The 22989-nt window shown below is 47.2% G+C and overlaps 1 protein-coding gene across 1 annotated transcript in view; it reads left to right on the forward strand.

The window, feature by feature from the left end:
* Positions 1-22989, forward strand: part of ANO2 (anoctamin 2, calcium activated chloride channel) — a 361968-nt gene that overhangs the window by 326136 nt on the left and 12843 nt on the right. The window contains exons 23-24 of the mRNA XM_012637807.1: positions 20460-20612; positions 20972-21024. Of these exons, the coding sequence (XP_012493261.1) occupies positions 20460-20612; positions 20972-21024 (206 nt within the window). The remainder of the gene's footprint in view (positions 1-20459; positions 20613-20971; positions 21025-22989) is intronic.

Here is a 22989-nt window from a genome sequence, read left to right on the forward strand (position 1 = left end):
AACTTTACTGAATTTCTTTATCAGATCTAGGAATTTTTTAGTGGAGTGTTTGGATTTTTCTATATATAAGATCATATCATCAGCAAAGGAGGACAATTTGACTTTCTCTTTCCCAATTTGGATGTCTTTTATTTCCTTCTCTTGCCTGATTGCTTTGGCTAGGACTTCCAGTACTATGTTGAATAGGAGTGGTGAAAGTGGGCATCATTGTCTTATTCCAGTTCTTAGAGGAAAAGCTTTCAGCTTTTCCCCATTCAATATGATGTTAGCTGTGGGTTTGCCATACATGGCCTTTATTATGTTTAAGTATGTTCCTTCTGTTGAGAGTTTTTATCATGAAGGGATGTTGAATTTTGTCAATGCTGTTTCTGCATCTGTTGAGATGATCATATGGTTTTTGTCCTTTGTTTTATTGATTTGATTTATCATGTTTATTGATTTGTGTATGTGGAACTATCCTTACATCCCTGGGATAAATCCCATTTGATTATGGTGTATAATCCTTTTGATGTGCTATTGGATTCAGTTTGCTAGTATTTTGTTCAGGATTTTTGTGTCTATATTCATCAGGGATATTGGCCTATTGTTTTCTTTTTTAGTTGCATCTTGTGTGGTTTTGGTATAAGGGTAAGGTTGGCCTCATAGAATGAGGGATAATTCCCTCCTCTTCAACTTTTTGGAATAGTTTGAAGAGAATTGATATTAATTCTTCTTTGAAAGTTTGGTAGAATTCAGCAGTGAAGCCATATAGTCCTGGACTTTTCCTTGCTAAGAGACTTTTTATTCCTGATTCAATCTCATTATTCTTTATTGGTCTGTTCAGGTTTTCTATTTCTTCCTGATTCAATTTTGGTAGGTTGTATGTATACAGGAATTTATCCATTTCCTCTAGGTTTTCTGGTTTGTTAGTGTATAGATGTTCATAGCAGTCTCTGATGATCTTTTGTATTTCTGTGATATCAGTTATAATGTGTCCTTTTTCTCTTCTGATTTTGTTTATTTGGGTCTTCTTTCTTTTTTACTTTGTTAGTTCAGATAGTGGTTTGTTGATTTATTTATATTTTCAAAAAACCAACTTTTTGTTTTGTTGATTCTTTGTATTTTTTAAATCTCTATTTTGTTTAGTTCTGCTCTGATCTTTATTATTTCTTTCCTTCTACTAATTTGGGGTTTGTTTTCTTCTTACTTTTCTAGTTTCTTGAGGTGTATAATTGTTTATTAGGAATTTTTCTAATTTTTTGATGCAGGTGTTTATTGCTATAAACTTCTCTCTTAGTATTGCTTTTATTATATCCCATAAGTTTTGGTATGTTGTTTTTCAACTTTTATTTAAGTATTTTTTTAAATTTCCTACCTAATTTCTTCCTTGGCCCAATTGTCATTTAGAAGCACATTGTTTAATTTCCATGTGTTTATACAGTTTCCAAAGTCCCTCTTATTGATTTCTAGTTTTATTCTATTGTGGTCTGCAAAGATACTTGATATGATTTCAATTTCTTAAAATTTCTTGAGACTTGTTTTGTGTCTCAACATATGGTCTATCCTGGAGAATGTTCCATGTGCTCATGAGAAGAATATGTATTCTGGAAATGTTGGATGAAATGTTCTGTAAATGTCTGTTAGGTCCATTTGGTCTAGTATGCAATTTAACTGCAATATTTCTTTGTCAATTTTCTGTCTAGATGATCTGTCTAATGCTGAGAGTGGGCTGTTGATGTTCCCAACTATTATTATATTGGAGTCTATCTCTCTTAATACTTAATAATATTTGCTTTATATATCTGGATGCTCCAGTGTTTGGTGCATATATATTCAGAATTGTTATATTCTCTTGCTGAATCAATATCTTTATAATTATATAATAACCCTTTTTTGTCTCTTTTTACTGTTTTTAAATTAAGGCCTATTTTATCTAAGTATAGCTACTCTTGCTCCCTTGGGGTTTCTGTTTGTATGGAATGCCTTTTTCCATCCCTTTACTTTCAGCCTGTATGTCTTTACAGACGAGGGAAGTTTCTTGTAGGCAGCATATAGTTGGTTAATGCTTTTTTATTCATTCAGAAAGCCTATATTTTTTAAGTGGAAAGTTTAATCTGTTTACATTCAAAGTTATTAATGATATGTGAGGGCTTATTCCTGGCATTTTATTAATTTATTTCTGGTTGTTTTGTATATCGTTTATTCCTTTCTTTCTCTCTTATTGTGTATTATTATGGTTTGGTGGTTTTCTGTAGTGGTAACATTTGAGTCCTTTCTGTTCCTTATTCGAATATTTGTTCTACCAGTGGGTTTTATTCTTTTGTGTGTTACATGATGGTAGATATGATCCTTTCAGCTTCCAGATGTAGGACTCCCTTAAGCACTTCTTAAGAGCATGGCTCAGCTAGGGGTGATATATTCCCTCAGCTTTTGCTTTTGTGAAAAAGATTTTATTTCTTCTTAATTTATGAAGGATAATGTTACTGAGTATAATATCCTTGCATGGCATTTTTTTTTTTTGTCAGCACTTTGAATAATCATCCCAATTTCTCCTGACTTGTAAAGTTTCTGTTGAGAAATCTGCTGTTAGTCTGATGGGGGGGTCTCTTATAAGTGACTAGATGCTTTTCTCTTGCTGTTTTGAGAATTCTCTTTGTCTTTGACTTTAAACGGTTTGACTATAATCCGTTATGGAGAAGACCTTTTTGAATTTTATCTATTTGGGGATCTCTGAGCTTCCTGTTTCTGGATGTCTAAATCTCTTGCTAGACTTGGAAAGTTGTCAGCTATTATTTTGTTAAATAGGTTTTCTATCCCTTTCATATTCTCTTTTCCAAAATTCAAATACTTAGTCACTTTATAGTGTCCTATGTGTCAGGCAAGCTTTGTTCATTCTTTTTAATTCTTTTTTCTTTATTTTTGTCTGACTGGTTATGTCAGAAGCACGATCTTCAGGTTTTGAAATTCTTTCTTCTGTTTGATCTATTATTGCAATTATCAAATGTATTTTGCATTTCATTTAATGAATTCTTCAGTTCCAGAATTTCTGCTTGGTCCTTTTTAATCATACCTATCTCTTTGGTAAATTTCTCATTTATGTCCTGAAGTGTCTTTCTGATTTATTTATATTGTTTTCCTGTATTCTCTTATATTCCACTGACCTTTAATATCATTATTTTGAATTACTTTTCTGGTATTTCATAAATACATTTTTGATTAGAATCTCTTGCTGGAGAATGATTATGTTCCTTTGGACGTGCCATATATCTTTGCTTTCTCATGTTTCTTATGCCCTTACATTGATATCTGAGCATTGATGTAACAGCTGCTTCTCCCAATATTTTGAATTCGCTTTTGTAGGGGAAGACTTTCCTGAAGATGTATCTATGGGTTGATTGGGTAGGGCACTTTGGCTTTGATTTTGGGTGCATGTAGTAGTGTAGTCTCTGATTTCTTTGGCTATAACAGACAGGAAATCACAGATACCACTATTTGTGAGTTCCTCAGTGCCTTAGGGTGCAATTGTTAGTGGAGGCTGTGGTGAAATTTTGCTGAGGTTGAGGATGCCAGATGGGCCTGTCCTTGGGCCCCAGGGTGGCATACATCAGCACTGGTGTCAGTGGGTCCGGGGGGTGGGTGTCAATTCTTGGGCCTCCAAGTGGCTTGCTTTGGTGCTAGTAGTGGCAGCAGTGGTCCAGGAATGTGGGAAAGTTCTTGGGCCCCTGGGAAGCAAGTGTGGTGTGGATGATGGCAGTAGCAGTGACCAGACAACCTTCAGGTTCCCAAGTGGTTCATTCACACTGATGTTGGCAGTGGCTGCAATTAGCTTGATGGGCCAGTCCTCAGGTCTGCAGGTGGAGTGTGTTTATGTGTGTTCCAGCTGTGATGGTAGCAGCAGATTGGGTGGGCCCAACCTCTGGACCCTAAGAAGAGGGTTTAGGTGCCAATCATGGTGGACTGGGGGCTGCGGACAGCATGGACCCCAGACAGCATGCTCTGGAAATGGGGCGTGTAGGGCTGGGCCAGGTGGACCTGTTCCCAAACCCCTCAGTGGTGCATGTAAGTGCTGTCTGTGGTAGGCAGGGGCAGGGTGGCCCCCAAAAGCCCCATGAAATGCTCAGATGGATATGGCAGCAGCTGTGCCACAATCCTACTGCTGGGGAGGGCAAGGTTGCCTTCAGTGGCAGCCTCTACATGCAGGTGACCAGGGAGCACATGCTTTGCTTGTGCTTTGGTCTCAGCAGCAGTAGCCCACAGTGGCGGCAGCTGTGAGTCAAGACCTTTGTATTCAGGGCATGTAAAAATGTCTGGCAGCTTCGCCAATGGCTCATGCTTTAGCCCTGATGGCAGTAGCCAACCACAGTGCTGGCTATAGGTGAGGGATGTCCAGAGATGTGGAGATGCAGCGGCTGTTGGACCCCAGGGCAGGATGTTGTCTGGTGGGGGCTTGGCTCTCCAAATGGCACCGTTCCACAGCTGCTCAGAGCTGGGGTGGAGGGACCCAGCGTGAGCTCCCTCTCTGGAGCAGTGCCATTGTGTGGTCTCCAGGCAGCTCCCTGTGTTACTCTGGGGGCCTACAGGGGTCTGGTGGCTCTCCTGAGACTAGGATTGCAGAAGTCCACAGTAGTAGTGTGGATCACTGGGTGACTCACACTTCCTTTCCCCACACTGGGGTGCCACTTCAGGCTCCCACCTCTTCCTGGCTGAGCAGGCATCCTCCCTTCCCTCTCCTTCCTTGCCTGGGGTGTTTCCTGCCGCTTCTCTGTTGAATGCCAGTGTTCTGTGTTAGATGATCTATTTAAGTGTGATTATCTCCTCACTATCTTGGTTCTCTGTGGAGGAGCCAAGTACTAGATGCTCCTAGTTAGCCATCGTGCAGCCCCTCCCACTAATTTCTTTTTTCCTTTAACATTGTATGAGTAAATATTTCCAGGTTCTCACACAATATTCACAATGCATAGCAGTATGATAATCCTAATAGTGCGCCATAGTTTATTCACCTATCTTCCATTGAAGGGCATGGAGGCTTATTTTCTAATTCTCCCCCTGTTCTAATGCTCTATTACACACTGTCTTTGTGTACATAATCTTTTCCACATTTATTATTATTTGATCATGCTAGAGTCACACAGGTGTGATTAGCTGAACTAAGGTATGGTTATTGCATGGTTCTTGATTCGTTTTCCCAAATTGCTAATTGAAAGGATTAGACCAATTCACTCAGCTGTGGGCAATGTATCCTGCACTACCCTCTCAGTGAGTGCAAATTATTTAGTATCCTGAAGTCATGTGCTGTGAAAGAATTATCACTCTTGAGCCACACAATTCCACTTTGTTGACCCAAATATTCCAGACTCATCCTTAGTGATGTCTTCACACGCCAAGCCCCAGTTCCTGCTGGGAGGAATCATTATGTATTTGCTCTTCTGTCCTAGCATGGTGTTTGGTACACACACTGGGAACATCTTACCAGACTGTGGGAATATTGCTCACACATCTGTTCCTCAGCAGACCCCGTCTACTAGAGTCTAAAGAGCAGTGAGTGGGGACCACGGCTTATTTATCTTTTCGCATCCTCCAGAGTCTAGCACATTTCCTGGCATATAACAGGCACCCAGTGTGTCTGATGAACAAGGATGAGAGAACGAATGAATGAATGAATGCACCTATTAATTAATGAGGGAAAGTTTCTTAACAGAGGTAAGTTTGTAATAACAACTTTATGAGGCAAACAAAGGATCATTTTCAAAGACGAGCTTGGTTGACGGGGGATCAGGGATGTTCTGAGATTTCCAGCTCCAGGTAGGAGGTTAACTTACCAATCCCCGAGGTCTCTTCTGGTTCTGAAGATCTACGTATCGGTGACAAGAGCAAGGAAGGGCACTCCAAGGAAAAGGACTGGCAACTGCAAAGAGTCTCATGGATATGAGTAACTGTTGACAAAGAAAAGAAAGTGGTAGTTTTTGGGTAGGGAGAGTTCAGATACAGACCTGGGGTTAGTAGTGAAACTTGGAGACCAGACAAGTTTGCATTTCTCATCAGGCCACTGGGAGCAGTTGCAAAGTCCCGGGCCATGTCAACTCTGTTTCCCTTGGGGACATGGGCAGCAAGTGCAGAAAAGAGATCAGAAGGCTAAGGAAGGAATGAGAAAACACAGTGGACTCATTCACTTCTTCATTCATTCATTCATCAAACATTTATTAAGCACCTAGAGGGAAGGACAAGTCTGGAGACCAGGACCACTCTTCGACAATCCAGGTTTCTGCTGGTATTGACTCAATTCGCAATTCAGCTGATACTGATGCCATCTTGTCTGCAAGAGGAAGTCGGGATCGTGTTGGTTTTCCAGGCTGGATTCCACGGAAACTTGCTCGCAGAGTTCTTTAGGCCATTTTGCTAGACTTTTAATCTTAGAGATGTATTTTAGAGACATGACTATTTTATTTTCTATTTTGTTTAGCGTGAGGACAATGTTTTCTGGATTAGGTTTCTTTCATTCCTTTTATCTCTGGACTATCCTCCTCATCCTTTAAGGGAATATTTTTTCTCAGGTACAATCGGTGAAAGACTGGGTTGCAGAATAAATGCCACCAAACTTCACTGAGCAACGTAGGCTCAGTTGGTTAAGGAGTGGGCTCTGATGTCAGACCACTGAGTCCTGTCCTGACCCTGCTGCACACTGGACTCTGGGCTTGGTGAGGAAAGTCAGCCAGGCCCAATGTTTCCATTTAAAAAGTAGGTTTGATGACCATAACACCTAGCTCATAGGAGCGTTCTGAGGATTAGGTGATGAGTATACAGTAAGTAAAAAACAGTGCCTGCACACATAGACTCTCCATGAACATTAGCCACCATTGTTATTGTCCAGAGTCCAGTTTCCATTTTGTGATTAAAAACAGTTTGGAGCCCCCGAATGCAGTGAGCTCTGGAGATGCTTCCCATTCCCTGGGTGTAGGGCTGATCAGTCATACTTAATGAATGAGGATATCTGCTGGGTGAAGAGGCTCATGCCAGCTCTTTGGGGGGCTGAGGTGGGATGATTGCTTGAGGCCAGGAGTTCGAGACCAGCCTGGGCAACATAGTGAGACCCCTGTCTCTACAAAAAAAAATTTTAAAAATTAGCCAGGTATGGTTGGTGGTGTGCTCCTGTAGCCCCAGCTACCTGGGGGAGGCTGGCTGAGATGGGAAGATCGCTTGAGTCCAGGAGCTGGAGGCTGCAGTGAGCTATGATCACATCAGTGCACTTCAGCCTGCGTGACAGAGTGAGACCCTGTCTTTAAAAATAAGAGAGAGACAGAGAGATAATAAGGGTACCAAACTTGAAGACAGATCTGAGAATCATACTCAGAAGCTTGAGCTATAAACACTCTTAAGATGTTTGTCCTTTCAGAGAACTCTAAGCCCTTGGGACTCGACTTGACAAGTTTGGAATTTTAAATGGATTCTTTTTGTCATCTGTTTATCTAAAACCCACAAGCTTTAGTTCCTTTAGTCATCCAAAGAAAAATCCTATTGTCTTCCTGCCTCAGGAATTCAATTATCCCCCTTAGAGCCTTCACCCAGCTTCTAAAATGCAACCGAACCTTTGAGGCCCTTCAGCTATGACTGCGGGTGATGAGAGGAATTTCTTCTGTCATTCACACAGTTATTAGAGGAAATCTCATTTTTCTTAGTCATGAGCTTATACCCTGTTAAGCCTAGTAGGAAGGGAAGTGCATCAGTGATCGCATATTTCCTTATTCATTTTTTGGAGTGAAAGCCAGATAGTTATTTTGAAGGGCCAAGGACCCGCAGTCTGCCCTGCTCTCTGGAAATGTCCACCAAGGCCTGAAAGACTCACACAGCTGAGGGAAATGCACCGGAAAGTCCCCTTTAGAGGCCGGGACGTCAAAGCCCTTGCAGCCACATCTGCATTTTCTCATGAAATTGCGAGTTTGGACTTGTGGGTTCAGGAGGAACATCCATGAATTGGTTTAGACCCCGTCTTACTCTCCATGGCTTCTCTCCGTCTCTGCGTCCGCTCTAGCTGGGAGAGCCCTGCTCCGAGCCATCCTGAGCCTTTTTATTCGTGGATCCTCAGCTCGCTGACTTTGCCTCGACTAAGAATTTTGGGTTCCGATTTAAGCCCTCATCATTTCTCCTTGGAGTTACTGCCATGCACCCTGATTGGTTGCCTTGCTCCCTTTTCACTCCTACATCTGTCTTTCCTTCTCGCTTTTTAGAATGGCTTTTTAAAAATGCATATTCTTTCTTTTCCACTTAAAATCTGTCAGTGCTACTGACTTCCTTTAAGCTAGAGCCCACAGCCCCCAGTGCAGCCCACCAGGGCATCCCTGAGCTGGCTCTTGTCGTGGGTCCTGTCGTGGGCCCACGTGTGCAGACCTGGGTAGGTCACACTCCGTGTCAAGCGTGCCTGGGCATCCTGCCCGCAAGCGCTCACTGAGGTTTCACGGTCAGACGCCTCTGCTCCTGGAAGCACGTTCTCATCCGCCCGTCCTCAGCCGCTCTCCTCTTTGTACCTGAGCCCTTTCAAACAGGTCCGTGCTTTGGGGACAGGAACTGCGTCTTATTCCTCCCTAGGCACAATGCTCAGCACGGTGTCTGGAACCTAGTAAGTGCTCAGCAACGTATTTCTTGAATGGACGGCTCGGTGACTTCCTTTCCTTCAGCGGCAGAGAAGAAGAAACCTCGCTTCTCTGCGTCTCATGATATGTGGGCCTCTCTCCTTCCTTTACAGGCAGCAATTGTCATCTCTCAAGACCAAGGTGAACATGTTTATTACCAGGGTTTCCCTCAGAGAAGAGTCACTTCTGGTTCTAATTTACTCCTCTCCCTTCGGGGACAAGCCGTTAGTGGGAGGGGACGCAGTGGAACGCTCTCTCCAGACTGGGCTTCCACTCAAGTCCAACTCCCCAGCCTTCCCTCCGCGGCGCCCCCTCCTGCCCCTTCGAGGGCGGTGCTCTAGGGCCAGGGTGGCGCCAGGCACTGGGGACAGAGACACCGACTCGGCCTGTGCCCGCCCGGGTTTCAGGACCTGGTGGTGGAGAGAGAGGGGCAGAAAGACCGTTACAGGAAAGGGCCTTGCTGCCCTAGGAGAAGGTTCGCCCACTTGTGCGTGTTTCAGAGCGGCCAGGCCTTCGCAGCTCCCCTGGGACCAAGCAGGGACGTGCTGCGGAGCATTGCCCGTTCCCTCTTCCCATCAGCCTGTCATTGCCTGCCCGCTCGCCGAACACCCACTGAGCCAGAGCGATTGCTGGACCGGGCATGGGGGCTCGTCCCCCAGTTCCCACCTCAGGGAAGGCCTGAGGGAAAGGCCGGGAAGAGAATCCACCGCAGAGGAAACGTTTCTAAGCTGTCCTGCTTAGCTCCCCTGACTGTTTTCCGAGTTCTCTACCACATTCACGGCCCACCGTCCTCCAGGCCCCTGCAGAGGAACCTCGACATCACCGCAGATCCCTGCTCTCCCCGTGCGCCCCCACGCAGCGCGTGCCCGGCGGTGTCGCCGTCTCGCCTCTGGGGTCTCTGGGAGCTGCTCCTCTGCTCATCTGCGCCACCTGCTGCGAGCGCTGCTTCTGCCGCACCCTCGGCTCGGCCACAGGCACCCACCGGCATCTCTCCACGCCGCGTTTACTCTGTCTGAGTGGTGTCGGTCTCGTCCCTGCGTGGGAGCTCCCACGCTCCCGGTGGGGACGTCATGGAGAACCCTTTCGCATTACTCAACCCCATGCGTTCCATTTGGTGCCGTCCAGCCACACCCTGCGTCTCTGTCCTTCACCGCTTGCCCTGGGCTCCTCTGATCCTCTAGTTCACATTTCCTCGGCCAGCTCTTCTGTCACCTTCTCCATAAAGCACAACCCAACGACGTTTGGTGAGTGGGTGGTTAATTACAGGCCCTTTCTCCTAACGCTCTATCTGCCCATCTCTCCTTCCCTCTGCCCTTCCTTCCTTCCTCAGAACTTAAGCCCCCGCCTCACAGGGTTTCAGACAAGCTGTCTCCTAAGACAGAGCTGCCTCTTGGTCATTAATTTCCAGAAGGCAGTTCCTCCAACGGCAGGGCCTCACTCAGCGCCCCCCACAGTGCTGACACCGAAGACACGTGGGAGAAACTTGCAAAGGACTTACTGACTAAACGAGGGCATCAGTCCATCCGTCTTCAGCTCTCTCTTATCTAGGCGGATGGAATCTTACGTTCTAGGAAGGCCGCGGTCAGTTCTTATTTATTTATGGGCTGATAATCCGGTGAGTGGATTATCAAGCAAGGTGGCTATCCTTGTTTCCCTTTCTCTGCCTCCTCCTCCTCCTCCTTCCACATCCCCTCCCTCCACCCCTTCCTTCCTCTGCGCCACCCCCCTCCAGGCCTGCTATGTGCTCCTTTCCAGCCAGGAGCCAGGAAAATAGGAGAAGGCATAACGTGAACCCATGTGTGCTGCTCACAGATAGCAGCTCTGGGAAACAGCTTGGTGGAAGAGAAGTCTGAAGTCCACAGCAGATGTCAAAACCTCCTTGGTGGCAATAGTTTCTGCTGTCCCCACGGATGACTGAGACTTGGTGATAGTCACCATACCACTACTTTCTGGTTTCTCTGCAACCTTGTCTTTGAAATAAAAGCCCTTCACATCCGCCACCTAAATCTTTAGGCGATCGCTGTAGGGCAGAGTGAGCAGTATCTCTCCTTCCCCTTCTCTCAGGATGTCAGGTAAGAAGCGTGCGAATCCAACTCTACCTTTACCTACTTAGCAGTGTGGCCTTGGGCATGATGTCATATCCCCTCTCTGGGCTTCACTTTCTTCTTTGGCATTATAGGAAATTAGAACTAAAGGATGAGTTTGTCCCTACAGTGAGACGCACCCACTGGTCTATGGGCAAAACCGATTGTACAATGTGTCACAAGTGTTAATAATTTACCACTACTGATGTCTTAGAAACATAAGGTAAACAGAGTCAGTGTCACCCTCACTTTCTCGGATTCCTAGATCCTCCTTTGAGTGAGAGAGCAGGGGAAGTTGCAGCACGCACAAATGGAAGTGAGCGATGCACATCAGCATTTTTCATTAAGTGTCTTGACAAGAATAAAGAGTTTCAGACTATGGGACCAGGTGCAGGGTCCCTTCCAGTGCTGACCTCCTGGGTATCCACATTAGCTGAACAATGCACCTTGAAGCCAAGAGGCCCGGGGTGACGTGAGTTGCCTAAGGTCACCCCAATGGCTCATTAGTGGAATTGAGGCTAGAGCCCCTTTCCAGATCATTCCACCAGAGAATTTCATCAGGGCCTATAGGAAGTTGTGCTTTAGTGGAGGGATGGGGTGGAGTGAGGTTCCTCTTCCTTCCCAACTGACTAGGCCTCCCCAATTCCAGAGGGCCCTTGTCTTGGACTTTGAGCAAAAATGAGAGCAGTGAAACCAAAGCTGCCCACTGCCTCTGGTGTGCCTGACATGGTGATCCCAGGCCCTGCTCTCAGCTGTCAGCTTCCTTCCCGAGAGCCCTGGGACCACCCATGCAGACAGGAAGTGCGCTGAGCCCACTCGGGGCCTGCCAGTTGCAATGGCAGGCCAGTCGTCAGTCAGGGAGGCAGCGGGGAGAGGCGTATTATATCCAAGCTGTTCTAAGTGGAGCTGGAGGCAGTAGGCCTGGGGGCGGGGCTGCGAGGTGAAGGGGCAGCTGGGAGCTGGGGAGGCTGGAGTCCCAGCAGGGCGGGTGGCAGCCACCTCTGGGCAGGGCTAGCGTGGGGATGGGCTGGCTCCAGACAAAGAGAAACCTGAGAGGGGGGATTAGGATTAAGCTGCACAAACCTGCAAGGGGGGCAGGGAGTGTTCGAGGGACTCTCCGATATCAAACCCTTTTCCTGGAGAGCTTACTAGGAAGGACTTCAAGGCTAGCCTCCGACTCCCCCATCTCTGAGGGGAGGAAAGAATGCTGGCCCAGGAGCCTCCGTGACATTAATCATCGCTGTCGCGGACCCCAAAATGGGGCTTAAAAGCGCCTTTGCCGCAGGCCCCTCGCGGCCCAAGTCGTGGGGTTTTTTGCAGGGCCGGAGGAGAGGAAATTCTTCAGTTGCGTTAAGAGCTGCAAGCTTAAGTGCTCTGGACACTTGCAGAGTTTGACTTTTCCTGCAGAGCAGGGCTGGACAGAAAGATGTAGGCCCAAATTGAATCTTATAAGAGGAGTTTAGGGACGAGTTCCAAAAGAATCTCTTGATAAAGTTTTAACCACCATTTTATCGAGATAAATAAATGATACGATTGTCAGTTTTTCTCACCTGAAGACCAGTGGCGTAGGTTCATGATGTTCACTAAATCGTGATGGAAGCTTCTGGAGAGTAAGAGATTTGTGTCTTATTCACAGCACCTAAGCACAGGGCATGGCATACAGTAGGTGCTCAATAATCATTTGCTGAAGAAGGAAGAAGAATGAAAGAGATGACCCTATAGTGAGGACCCTGAAGACAAAGTGACAGCTGGACTCTGCAGACATGGCCTTTCTCCAGAGCTCTCCAGACTCCCCTGCGGTGTTGGTTTAGTCGGGTCAGCCGGCCCCACCCCTGGAGTGTGAAGGCTCCTTGTTTTGAAGCGCTCGCCATTAGGGGATGCTGTCCTCTTAAGAGCAGATCTCCTATGGCAATATAAACTAAAGAACCTATAAAATTATCCGGGTTTTTCAGGCAAAATACCTGTGTATTAGACAACTAACTGCTGCCACAGTAACGTAATACCCCAAAGTCTCGGTGGCTTAGAGCTGAGATGGAGGATAAAGAACAATGGAGATTGCTGTCTCCAGAGATTACTGCGTACCCCACCCTGTCAATGATCAGGTGACAGTGGCCACTTATTAAAGAAAAAGTAGAATGGACTGAGGCTTTAGGTGGAGGGAGGACTTAGATGACATCTAAGATTCCTTTCAACTCTGATATTCTTGGGTCATGGGAGGTAGGGACCACGCTGCGTAATTTTAAAATTTACAACACAGCCTGGATGTAAATGATGAGATATTCTAGAATATCTGCAAAGCCATCAGCACCGAAGTCCACATATTCTGCCTCAGAGAACTCCAAGTGTGTGCGCTACAAGCCAATGGCTCAAAGAACCAGGAAATTCCTTTCCCTGAGCCATCCTGTTTATACAAACTGAGTCATTCCAATGGATAATCAGCCTCTTGCCATCTTCTCCAAATGGCATGTCAACATAGTTGAGGTAGCATCCAGGCAGGGTCCTGGTCCAGCATTTCTGGGAAGCAGGGTGACTCCCAGGTCATTGCTCTCCTTTTGCTTCTGAGGTACACATCGTTGGCATTATCTATGCTAGGGGTCCCTCCCCCATGCAGCTTTTTTTTTTGAGACAGAGTCTCACTGTGTTGCTCGGGCTAGAGTGCCGTGGCGTCAGCCTAGCTCACAGCAACCTCAAACTCCTGAGCTCAAGCGATCCTCCTGCATCAGCCTCCCAAGTAGCTGGGACTACAGGCATGCGCCACCATGCCCGGCTAATTTTTTCTATATATTTTTAGTTGTCCGATTAATTTCTTTCTATTTTTAGTAGAGACAGGGTCTTGCTCTTGGTCAGGCTGGTTTCAAACTCATGAGCTCAAACAATCCGCCCGCCTCGGCCTCCCAGAGTGCTAGGATTACAGGCCTCATGCAGCTTTAAGAAAAAAGGCAGAGTCTGTCTGGATACTGCACCTGCCTGTGTAGTGCAAAGGCTTCTGCCGTGCAGAAGATGCCTAGGAAGGAAAGAAGGGAAGGGGGGATGGAGGGGGGAGGGAAGGCAGTATTTTAGTCTAAACCTACAAAGAACTGTACTGCTTTCCCATTTCTCTTTTTGCTCTAACAACCAGGAAGCTCAGAATGAACTTTGTTGTTCAAACGTAGAGACATTATGGTTTCCCTAAACTTTGCATATTTGTTTTGTCCTCTTTTCTGTGCTCTTGTTTCCTTTTTTCTAAAATCCCATAAACCTAACCGTATTTTCATTTCGTTGGCTTTTGTACAGCCATTTGGGAAGAAGTAGCAGAAAAGAAAAAAAGCAAACGAAGGTCCTCAGTACTCATTTGTTGCTTGGGAACTTCCTTCCAATCACGACTGGCTTGACTGCCCCTCTGACGCATGCGCTGATGAGCACAGTGCAGACAGACGGGTGGACGGGAGGGTGGAGGGCGTGAGGGAGGGCGAGCGAATAACTGTCCCTCACATCCCTGTCTTGCAGGTGGATAACGTAAACAGTCGTGAGAAGGCCAGACCATTCGTTTGTTTTTCCAGTAAACATTTACTGGAAACTCACCAGTCTGTTCTCTAGGAAGTGACTCGGGAGGTCTTGCCAACTCAGTTCTCCCTGGTTTTGATGTGGGACTGGGGAAAAGGGGGCCACTGAGTCTCCTTTAAGCACAAAGAAATGAAGAAAAGTCAGAGCCAAATGTACCTCGCCGATCTGTCCCAGTGTTGCATTGCTCTGCACGCAGTAAGCTCCTGATACTTGTGCTGTTACTTCAAGCCTGTCCCTTCCTGTTATGACTTCTCCAGGTTTCTGAATCAAGCCTGATCCATTGTGTAAACCCCAGGTGACTCCATACTGATTGAAAGGGAATTCCACTTCATTGTCTTTATTTCCTAAGTTGTTTGTGAATTTCCATCAGTGGATTTGCAGGAAGGTTCTTAACTACCAACTATCCAGCAAACCTTCGTATCCCTCCTTTACTCATTCTTCAAGTTAAGTAGAGTGATCACAATTCTCTGAAGCCCCCAGGGCCTGCTGGTGAGAGGGAGTTACTCCTGCTCCATGCTGCACAGCACTCTCGAGAATGCTGCCCTTTTGCTCTAACTCCAGAGACTGCCACCGTTTGCCTACATGTCCATCTTCCCCACTGCAGACTCTGAGCCTTTGGAAGGATGATATAGTAATCTGCTCATCTTTGTTTTGTAGCAAAGACCATGGTGCCCAGTATATAGAATATGCTCAGTAAACACTTGTTGAATGAATGAGTGAATGAGTGGGTGGATGGTGAATGACAGAGATTGAGAACTCTCATATATTTCTGTAAGGCCTTCCACTATTTTCCTAAACGACAGAGGCCCGTATTGAGAATCTAGCTCATGGTTTCTCTCCTCACTATCGCTTCATATTTATGTGGTCGATCAACACTTGCAATTCTTTTTACACCAGTGCTGTCAGTGCAGAACACAGTTGGCTTCCCTTACCCTTAGGAGAAGGGGATCACTGGGTACGGCCTTGAAATACGGGCTGAGGAAATAAACAGTGATGACCTTCCCCTGTTGTGCTTTTGCGTAAGTGTTTACATTAATGGACTGTTTCTAGCTGAATCTTTCAGTAACTGCCTCCTGAATGAGAAGACAAACTCATACCAGTGTGTCCCTCGATTAGAACATCACATTGCTCATTAGTGGATCACAAAAAAGAGGATTATTATCATTATTAATATTATTTTAAAGACAGGGTCTCACCATGTTGCCCAGGCTGAAGTGCAGTGGCTATCCACAGGCACGATCCTAGCACACTACAGCCTCCAACTCCTGGGCTCAAGTGGTCCTCCTGCCTCAGCTTCCTGAGTAGCTGGGACTACAGGCTCGCACCACCATGCCCAGCAAAAGGGAATTCTTAAGCCCTCAGTTTTCAATCCCTTTAAGCAGACTGTGTTGCTTTTATTAAACAATAGAAAATTTTTAAAAATTATAATCATTTTCATTGGATTAGACTCTCTTCACTGACTGCTTTTACTCCAATTTTCTTCAAAGTCTTCTGTGGAGGTTACAGCAATGAGAATTACGGCAGGAGACACTAACACCTCATCTCCCTCTCTCCTCACTGTCATCAAGTACGATGCTTTTAGCTCGCACATTTCTGTTTTTTGCTTTTTGTGTGTGTGTTTCACAGCTGGTGAAAATACGTTTGTGTTTACGAAGCAGAAAATCTTTGGGCATCTGCAATATGACAGGCACCACAAAAGATGGTGAGGACTCAGAAGAGAGGCCGGTGTGGTCCCTGATCTCAAGGGGCTTCCATCTGGGGACAGCTCAGATGAACAGAGGGGCACGTACAAGTCATTATGGGAGTGGAGAGCGGTGCCCACGGCACCTAATTCCACCTGGCTGAGCTGGAGGGAAACGAGGGTGGAGGAGAGTCTTCACAGACAAGGTCGAGTTGAGCCTGAAAGATGAATAGAGCTTCACTCGGCAGACCAGAAGAGAAGGAAAATTAGAGACAGTAGTGGTATGTACCATGGCTCAGACATGTGGAAAACATGGTGAGTTTGGGGAAGAACAAATGGTTTTGGAATGGTTGGAAAGCAGGCACAGTTGATTTCCAACATACCTGCTAAGTATTTGCCCAGAGAACAGAACATGGGCAGGGAGGAAATGAGTCTGGAAAAAATAAGTTAAAGTCAGATCACAGTGGGCCTTGAACGCCAGAACAAGAGTCTGGACTTTTTCGTGGGAGGGTGGATATTTTCACTGAAGAATTTTAAATAAATGAGTGAAAAATCAGAGTTGTGTTTCATTAGATCTTTTCTACCAAGCCTGGCCAGTCCATTCTACTCTACCTACTATACTGTTTGTCTTCTCTGAGCAGATTGTCCTGAAATGTCCTTGCAGGATGCTGTCTTGTTTACTTTAACCCACTTCTCCTTGTTACTTTAACCTAAGCCCAGGAAATCGCCTGTGATTTAATTGTCTCCAGCATCAGGCGACACAGGGCTGGTGGTTATTCTAAAAGATCCCTGGCTGCTGCGGTGTGAGAAGAGAGAAAGCAACGGGGTTTATATCTAGGGATATTTCCACTCTTCGTGCTTCCAACTCAGCATTTCTGGAGCACTTTATAACGGCTTTGTAAAGATTTGGTTGAAAATCAACTGAAGGATTTCTTCCTAATTGGCTCGGCCAGGTTTAATCTGTTCTTGGTCAGGCCAAGCTGGCTTCTATTACGCAGCGCGCGGAGGATTTCCGGCATTACCCTTATCCTAGTGGAGCCTCGCTGTTTTTAGAAACAAATCTTGGTGTTGGTGAAGGCTGGTAGCATCGTGTCCTCTGAGGTCCACCCAGAAGGACTCCCGTCTGATGCAGCATTTTAGACCTTTGAACAGAGAGCAAGTCTTGGATTTGGAATTTGCATGCTAGAGGGTTATGGTTTTACGTTTTTTCTCCCCAAGATAAAACAAAGCTTCCTATTTGCTTCTGCCTCTTTGGATTGAATCCTGGCAATGCTCAGGGCCCCCAGTGTGAGCAGGCAACACTGGCAGCTGTGGGACCCTTGCAGAGAGGGGCTGTTCCTGGCCCAGGACTCCCCGGAGTAATGGTGCGGGCAGGGGAATCTCGGCCTTTGCCGAGCCTACTCTCTTGAGGTGGTCCGGTGCTCAGCACGTGGAGTTAATGCGAGACGAGACGTTTTGTTACGTGGTAACTAACAGGAGCTACAAGAGAGCGTCAAGCCAGCACTGGGCGATGTTTGTTCGTGTTGAGAGGAGAGGAACGACTGAGCCTGTGTCTGAGGGTGAAAGAGCGCACCGTCGGGGCAGCCCTAGAGGACAGCGTCCTGTCTGTCTCTGGAGTTCACATGGAGAGAGAAGAGCACTAAGTGGAGGGCCCGACTCTCCCTACCGTGCTGGGAGGATGTCGGCTTTCTGAGCGCCGCTGTGTGAGTGCGGCGAGGGCGTGCTGTGTACATTTGCAGTCATTCGCAAGTAAACTGTCCTTCGTCCTCCCCGTCAGTCTCCTCGCCAAACCCTTGCTGAGGCTTTGGAGAGTTTACACAGTTCTGCTGGAGGAAGTCACTTATGATAAGAACGTTTGCCCTGTTGAACTGAGCCCATTAGAATCAAGGAGACCGACTTAGAACTCCATAAATAAGGATACATCCATATATATGTATACTTAAATACAGACATGCATTTTACAGGTTTTAGAAACTAGTCTAACATCTGTTTTGCTTTCCTTGTTAATTCCATCCCCTTCCAACCCCCCCTGCTCTTGCCCCTACCCCTGACTCCAAAGTGAATTCCTCAGCAAAGCCTCATTTAAGAGATGCGGTAGACCCTGCATTTTGAACTGGCTCCCAGAGCTTGCCTGAGATTTCCTCACTGCTTCTCCATCCCTGTTGGCCAGCCAGCTCACCAGGTGGTCATTCCGAGGGCCCCACCTTGGCAAATCTGTGCCTTCCAGTGCAAGTGCCCTGCCGCCGACTGGCGCCTGCCAGTCTCCTAGGGCCTGCCGAGACCTTACTGGGCATCCAGGACGATGGTAGTGGATAGGGTTGTATCCGCAAGAGCAGTGCCCCACAGCTGGGGGCCAAGCAACCTGCCAAATTAAAAGCAGCTGGGCGAGGTAAAGTTCCGTGCTTGTTGTTTTTCCCGAAGCTTCTATTGCAGAGAAGCCTTAACCCTCCATAAAAATGTAATTTTTTTTCAGTTTCAGTCCTGGTTTTTCCTTCTTTTTTTGAAAAGCCTACAATCTCAAAGCTTGTCTAGGAGAATGAGGATCATAGCATTACAGCACATCAGACCTGCAGGGAAGTTAAACCAGTCCCTGCAATTTGGCAATGAGGATGGGGTGGTCCATGGAAATGGAGAGGCTTGGCCACAGTCGGAAAGCTAGTTAGTAACATCCACAGCTGAAAGTCGGGTCTCCTGACTTTCAGTCAGTGTTTAAACCTTAAGTTTGTGTATTTTTAGCATATAAGTATCCAGCTGTCCATGTCGATACTTATTCCAGTTAGAATAAAATTACACATACTAGGTAACATTTACTGAACAGTTACTATGTGTCAGACACTGTTCTAAGTACATTATATATGTAGTATCATTTACCCTTATGGAAACCCTATTAGGTGGGTATTATTATTATTCCCAATTGAAGTACCCGAGGCTAGGAGAAGTTTAATAACTTGCCCTTAGTATGTAGGGAAGTCCTATTAGACTGGCTTTCCTGGGACGCAGGACTGTATTTCTGTCAGCAAATACATACTGAGCCCCTAGAGTGGATGGAGCTCTTGCCTTTCCAGTGGGACACAAAGATGTGTGAGGACATCAATCACAGCAGTGCACAGTGATGCTGCCGCAGAGCCCTGAGCATGGGGTGGTGGGGGGTTCACAGGAGGGGTCACGGGCTTCGCCGAGGACGTGGCATTGGGTGGTCTTGGGATGCATAGAAAGTTTCCAGCCGGAGAGAGGGTGCTTGTGCACAGACAAATGGGAGGACCCAGTGTGGCAGGAAAATCAAGAGAATGAGCAGTTCAAAGGCTGAGAAGGCAGGACCACGATCCTTGTGGGGCAGATGTCGGGAGCGGAGGCCTGTTCGCAGCAGTGTGTAAAGTACCTGCATGTAAGCTGGGGATTCGGATTCTATTCAGTGAACAGAGGGGAGCCAACAGGAATTTTTAGGAGCAAGTAGGTGACAAGATCAGATTACAGGGGCTGTGTGCTGGCTGGATTCTAGCAGCCTGGCAGACAGGTGACAAGACAACCAGTCAGGAGGCTGTTGCCATGGTCTGGTAGGGCCCAGACTGATCCAGCTGCTGAGGGGCACAGGCTGCCACCACACCTTTGCTCACACTGCTTCCCGGGCTTGGAATAGCTCTGATTCCGTCTTCCCAGAAGCGGCAGGCCTGTCTTTCACGACTGCACCCAGGTGTTCCGTGTGGGGACTTCCCTCCGTCCCTGCCTTGAACAGACTGAGCTCTCTGCGCCGCAGATCTCCACTGCCACTGTTACATTCCTTGCTCTGCCTGGCACACGCAAAACCTGCTGCACGTCTTCATGTATGTTTACCCCCCCCTCCAACCTACCTCCTGGAAGGCAGGACCAGACCTTTGTCTCCTCAGATACTTGGCCGAGGGCCTGACACTGTGCCAGCTCGCGATAAATGTGCGACGGACGGGTAAACTTTCTAAACAAGGGCAGCGACTATAGACATGGAGAGAAGAGTACAAATTTGGGAGGTGGTTTTTAAAGTTATATCAAGGGTTGGCAAACTATGGCCCACGGGCCAAATCCAACCTGCTTTATTTACTGCTTTTGTAAATAAAGTTTTTATTGGAATTCAGTGTGCCCATTTGTTTATGTGCTGCCTCTGGCTGCTTTCACTCTGCAAGGGCAGAGTGAGTGGTTGTGACAAGACCATATGGCCTGTAAATCCAAAAATATTTGCTCTCTGGCCCTTTACTGAGAAAGTCTGCCAACCTCTGAGTGACGTGAATGGGATTCGAGAATGGAGGTGAGAGGGACAGTGAGGCAAGGCGTTCCCCTTCTCCTCTCTCTCCACCATGCCCGATCCAGAGCTTCGCTCAGTGACGGCAGTGACCTGCAGACCTGCCGGCCCCGAGAGGGAAATGCGTGCGTGTGTGGTGCACGAGGAAAGGGCGGCCCGAGAAATGCTAGTATGGAAGAGAGGCCCCAGTGAGAAAGGACGGGGGCTGCGCGGCAGGGCAGGGTCGATCGAGCCCCGCTTTGCCCCGCTGACGCCTCCCCTGCCGCTCTCTCTCCCAGTCATCCAGTTCGGTTTCGTCACCCTCTTCGTGGCCTCCTTCCCGCTGGCACCTGTGTTTGCCCTGCTCAACAATGTCATTGAAGTGCGGCTTGACGCGAAGAAGTTTGTTACGGAGCTGCGGCGGCCCGACGCTGTGAGAACCAAAGACATTGGTATGTCCCCAAGTCAGGGGCCACGGCAGGCCCACCTCCCTCCCACCATTCTGGCCCCTCCAGCCGCCGTCCCACGATGTCAGTAAAGCCCTTGCCTCTTCACCCCTTTGGGTTCCTCACCCTCATATCCTCGGTGCAGAGAGGTCTCCGGAGCCACGTTGTCCACCCCTACTTGTGCCCCGAGCTTCCAGACGGGGCGGTGCGGGGGGCACCTCAGCCTTTCCAGACAAGCCCGTTTCCGAGAAGCCCAGCCGACCTCCCCTGGGAACTTGCCTGCAAAGCGTCACCTTGAGCTGCAACATCGTCATCACTGGGCCAAGAGTGGGAGTGACCCAGACGCCCTTTTTGCTGTCTCACAGGAATCTGGTTTGACATTCTGTCTGGAATCGGCAAGTTCTCTGTTATCAGCAACGTAAGTGCTTAATTCCTGACACCCCAGCTCTGTAGGAAGTGCTTCCGGAGGAGCTGAGGTCTTCCAAGCAGGAACCCAGCCCTGTTACCTCCCAGCCTTTTCCATTTGGAGCTTTACTTGAGACAGCCCCTGGTGCACACGTGCCTTGTAACTCATCATGCTGTCACCAGAGCTGGCAATTTTATTTTTAATTTCACTGAGAGAAAGAAGGGTAATTATCCATCAGAATGCATACCTTAGCCGTAGAGTCAAAATCAGATCTTTCCTCAGAGCCAAGAATAATGGAGAAAGAATTCTATGTATCTGTTCATCTCTTTCCTGTCTTACCCTACCCCTGAGTTAAACAATACCTGGAGCATTGCCCAGGCCACGATTCCTAATTACGGTCCCTCCAAGTTGTCAAGGCAAAGTCTTAATTATCCCTGTGGACTCGGGCACTGCACAGGCTAAGATAGGACGTGGAAGACGAGGGGTCCTACCTGCTGTGACCTCCTTAACCGCCTTGCCAGACATGTCCACGTCGCAGAGGAAATCCTGCCCGGCACCAGCCAGCGTTTGCTTTTCTGTCGCACTCAGGACGGATGGTGGCCCGGTAGGGCCTCCTGCCCCACCTCCCAGGACAGGATCATTCCGTTCGGTGCACACCCAGAAAGCCACGGCCCTCTTTCCCTTGGGAGAGAAACACTGATTTGTCGCTAAACTCTTTTCCTACTAAGAACACACAAGATGGCCGGAGAGGTGTGAGGAGAGGTGGGGGAAATCAGCCCGCTGCATTTTGAATGTTCTGATGTGGGCAGTGCACATGTTGAGACTTAGAAATCAAGTGCCCTCTGGAAAACAGATCAGCAGCTACTCTGGGCTTGTGTCTAGTAGAAGAGAGGCCCTGAGTATTAACCACTTTCCATCTACAGAAAAGAGGGACACCTAAAAAGTATTACCTCGCTGGCCTCTCTTAAGCTTGTCTATTTATCTGTAAAATGGGAGCTGACATTTATTTATCTGTAAAATAGTACCCACCGAATAGGGACATTCTGGGAATTAAGTGGGATGATGAAAGGACATATAACCAGTGCTCAGTAAGTTGTAGCTGTGATTACTGTCAGCGTGTTATTCATTCTCAGATACGGTTATGGCCATCCACACTCACATATACGTTTAGAAAGCAATATCTAAACTACATTTTTGTAAAGGGCTTTATTGTGGGTGCAGAATACAGCATAAAAACCTGCCAAAAAGATTTAAGATTTTCTTTGCAGAAAGTTCCTCCACGTTCAAACACTTAATCGTTCATCTGTTATTCAGTTTGCTCTGGAGACATTTATGAAGCACTCAGATATTCCAGACTCTATGTTGGGTGTGTGCTGCTCCATCTAGCAGGACCTGTTCCCTTCCCCTCTGTGTCTCCCTTTTCTTAAGTAAAATGGATAAAGGAACAACTCCTATTTCATGATATGCTAAAAAATGTTGAGAAGTAATGGTCAAACTGAAGGAACTGTGGGACTGTACTCTTGGTAGTCCTGGCTTTCTGGTGTCACCCAGGGGCAGATGCACATGGCCATTCAATTTCCCTGTCCATTGCCCTTAAGAAGCACACTGAACATGGCAGGTAATTTTCTTAGAAAATCGTGCACTCTGTTTTGGTTTGGCCAACACCAATGCCAATTCAAATGTCCTAGAAGTGGATTAATCCCTCCAGCACCAAACGGTCCAAACTGGCTTGCTTAGTGTCCTTTGCTGCGGTGGTTGCAATTTCTGGACAGCCACTGTCTGGTGGATTTACTCATATGTGTAAAAGGAGGAAAAGCCAGAAAACCCAGTGGCACAGGCTCAGGGACGGGGACTTGAGAGTGCTGCATGTGCCCCTGTGTCAGTCAGAGCAGCTCCTCCTGATCGAGAGCCCCAGAGTGGACAGTCCCTCAGCCACCCCACAGGTGGACCCCGTGGCTTCTGGACAGCGTGTGTCCC

This window comes from Propithecus coquereli, unplaced genomic scaffold, assembly GCF_000956105.1.
Source record: "Propithecus coquereli isolate 6110/MARCELLA unplaced genomic scaffold, Pcoq_1.0 Scaffold124, whole genome shotgun sequence".
NCBI classification, from domain to species: Eukaryota; Metazoa; Chordata; class Mammalia; order Primates; family Indriidae; genus Propithecus; species Propithecus coquereli.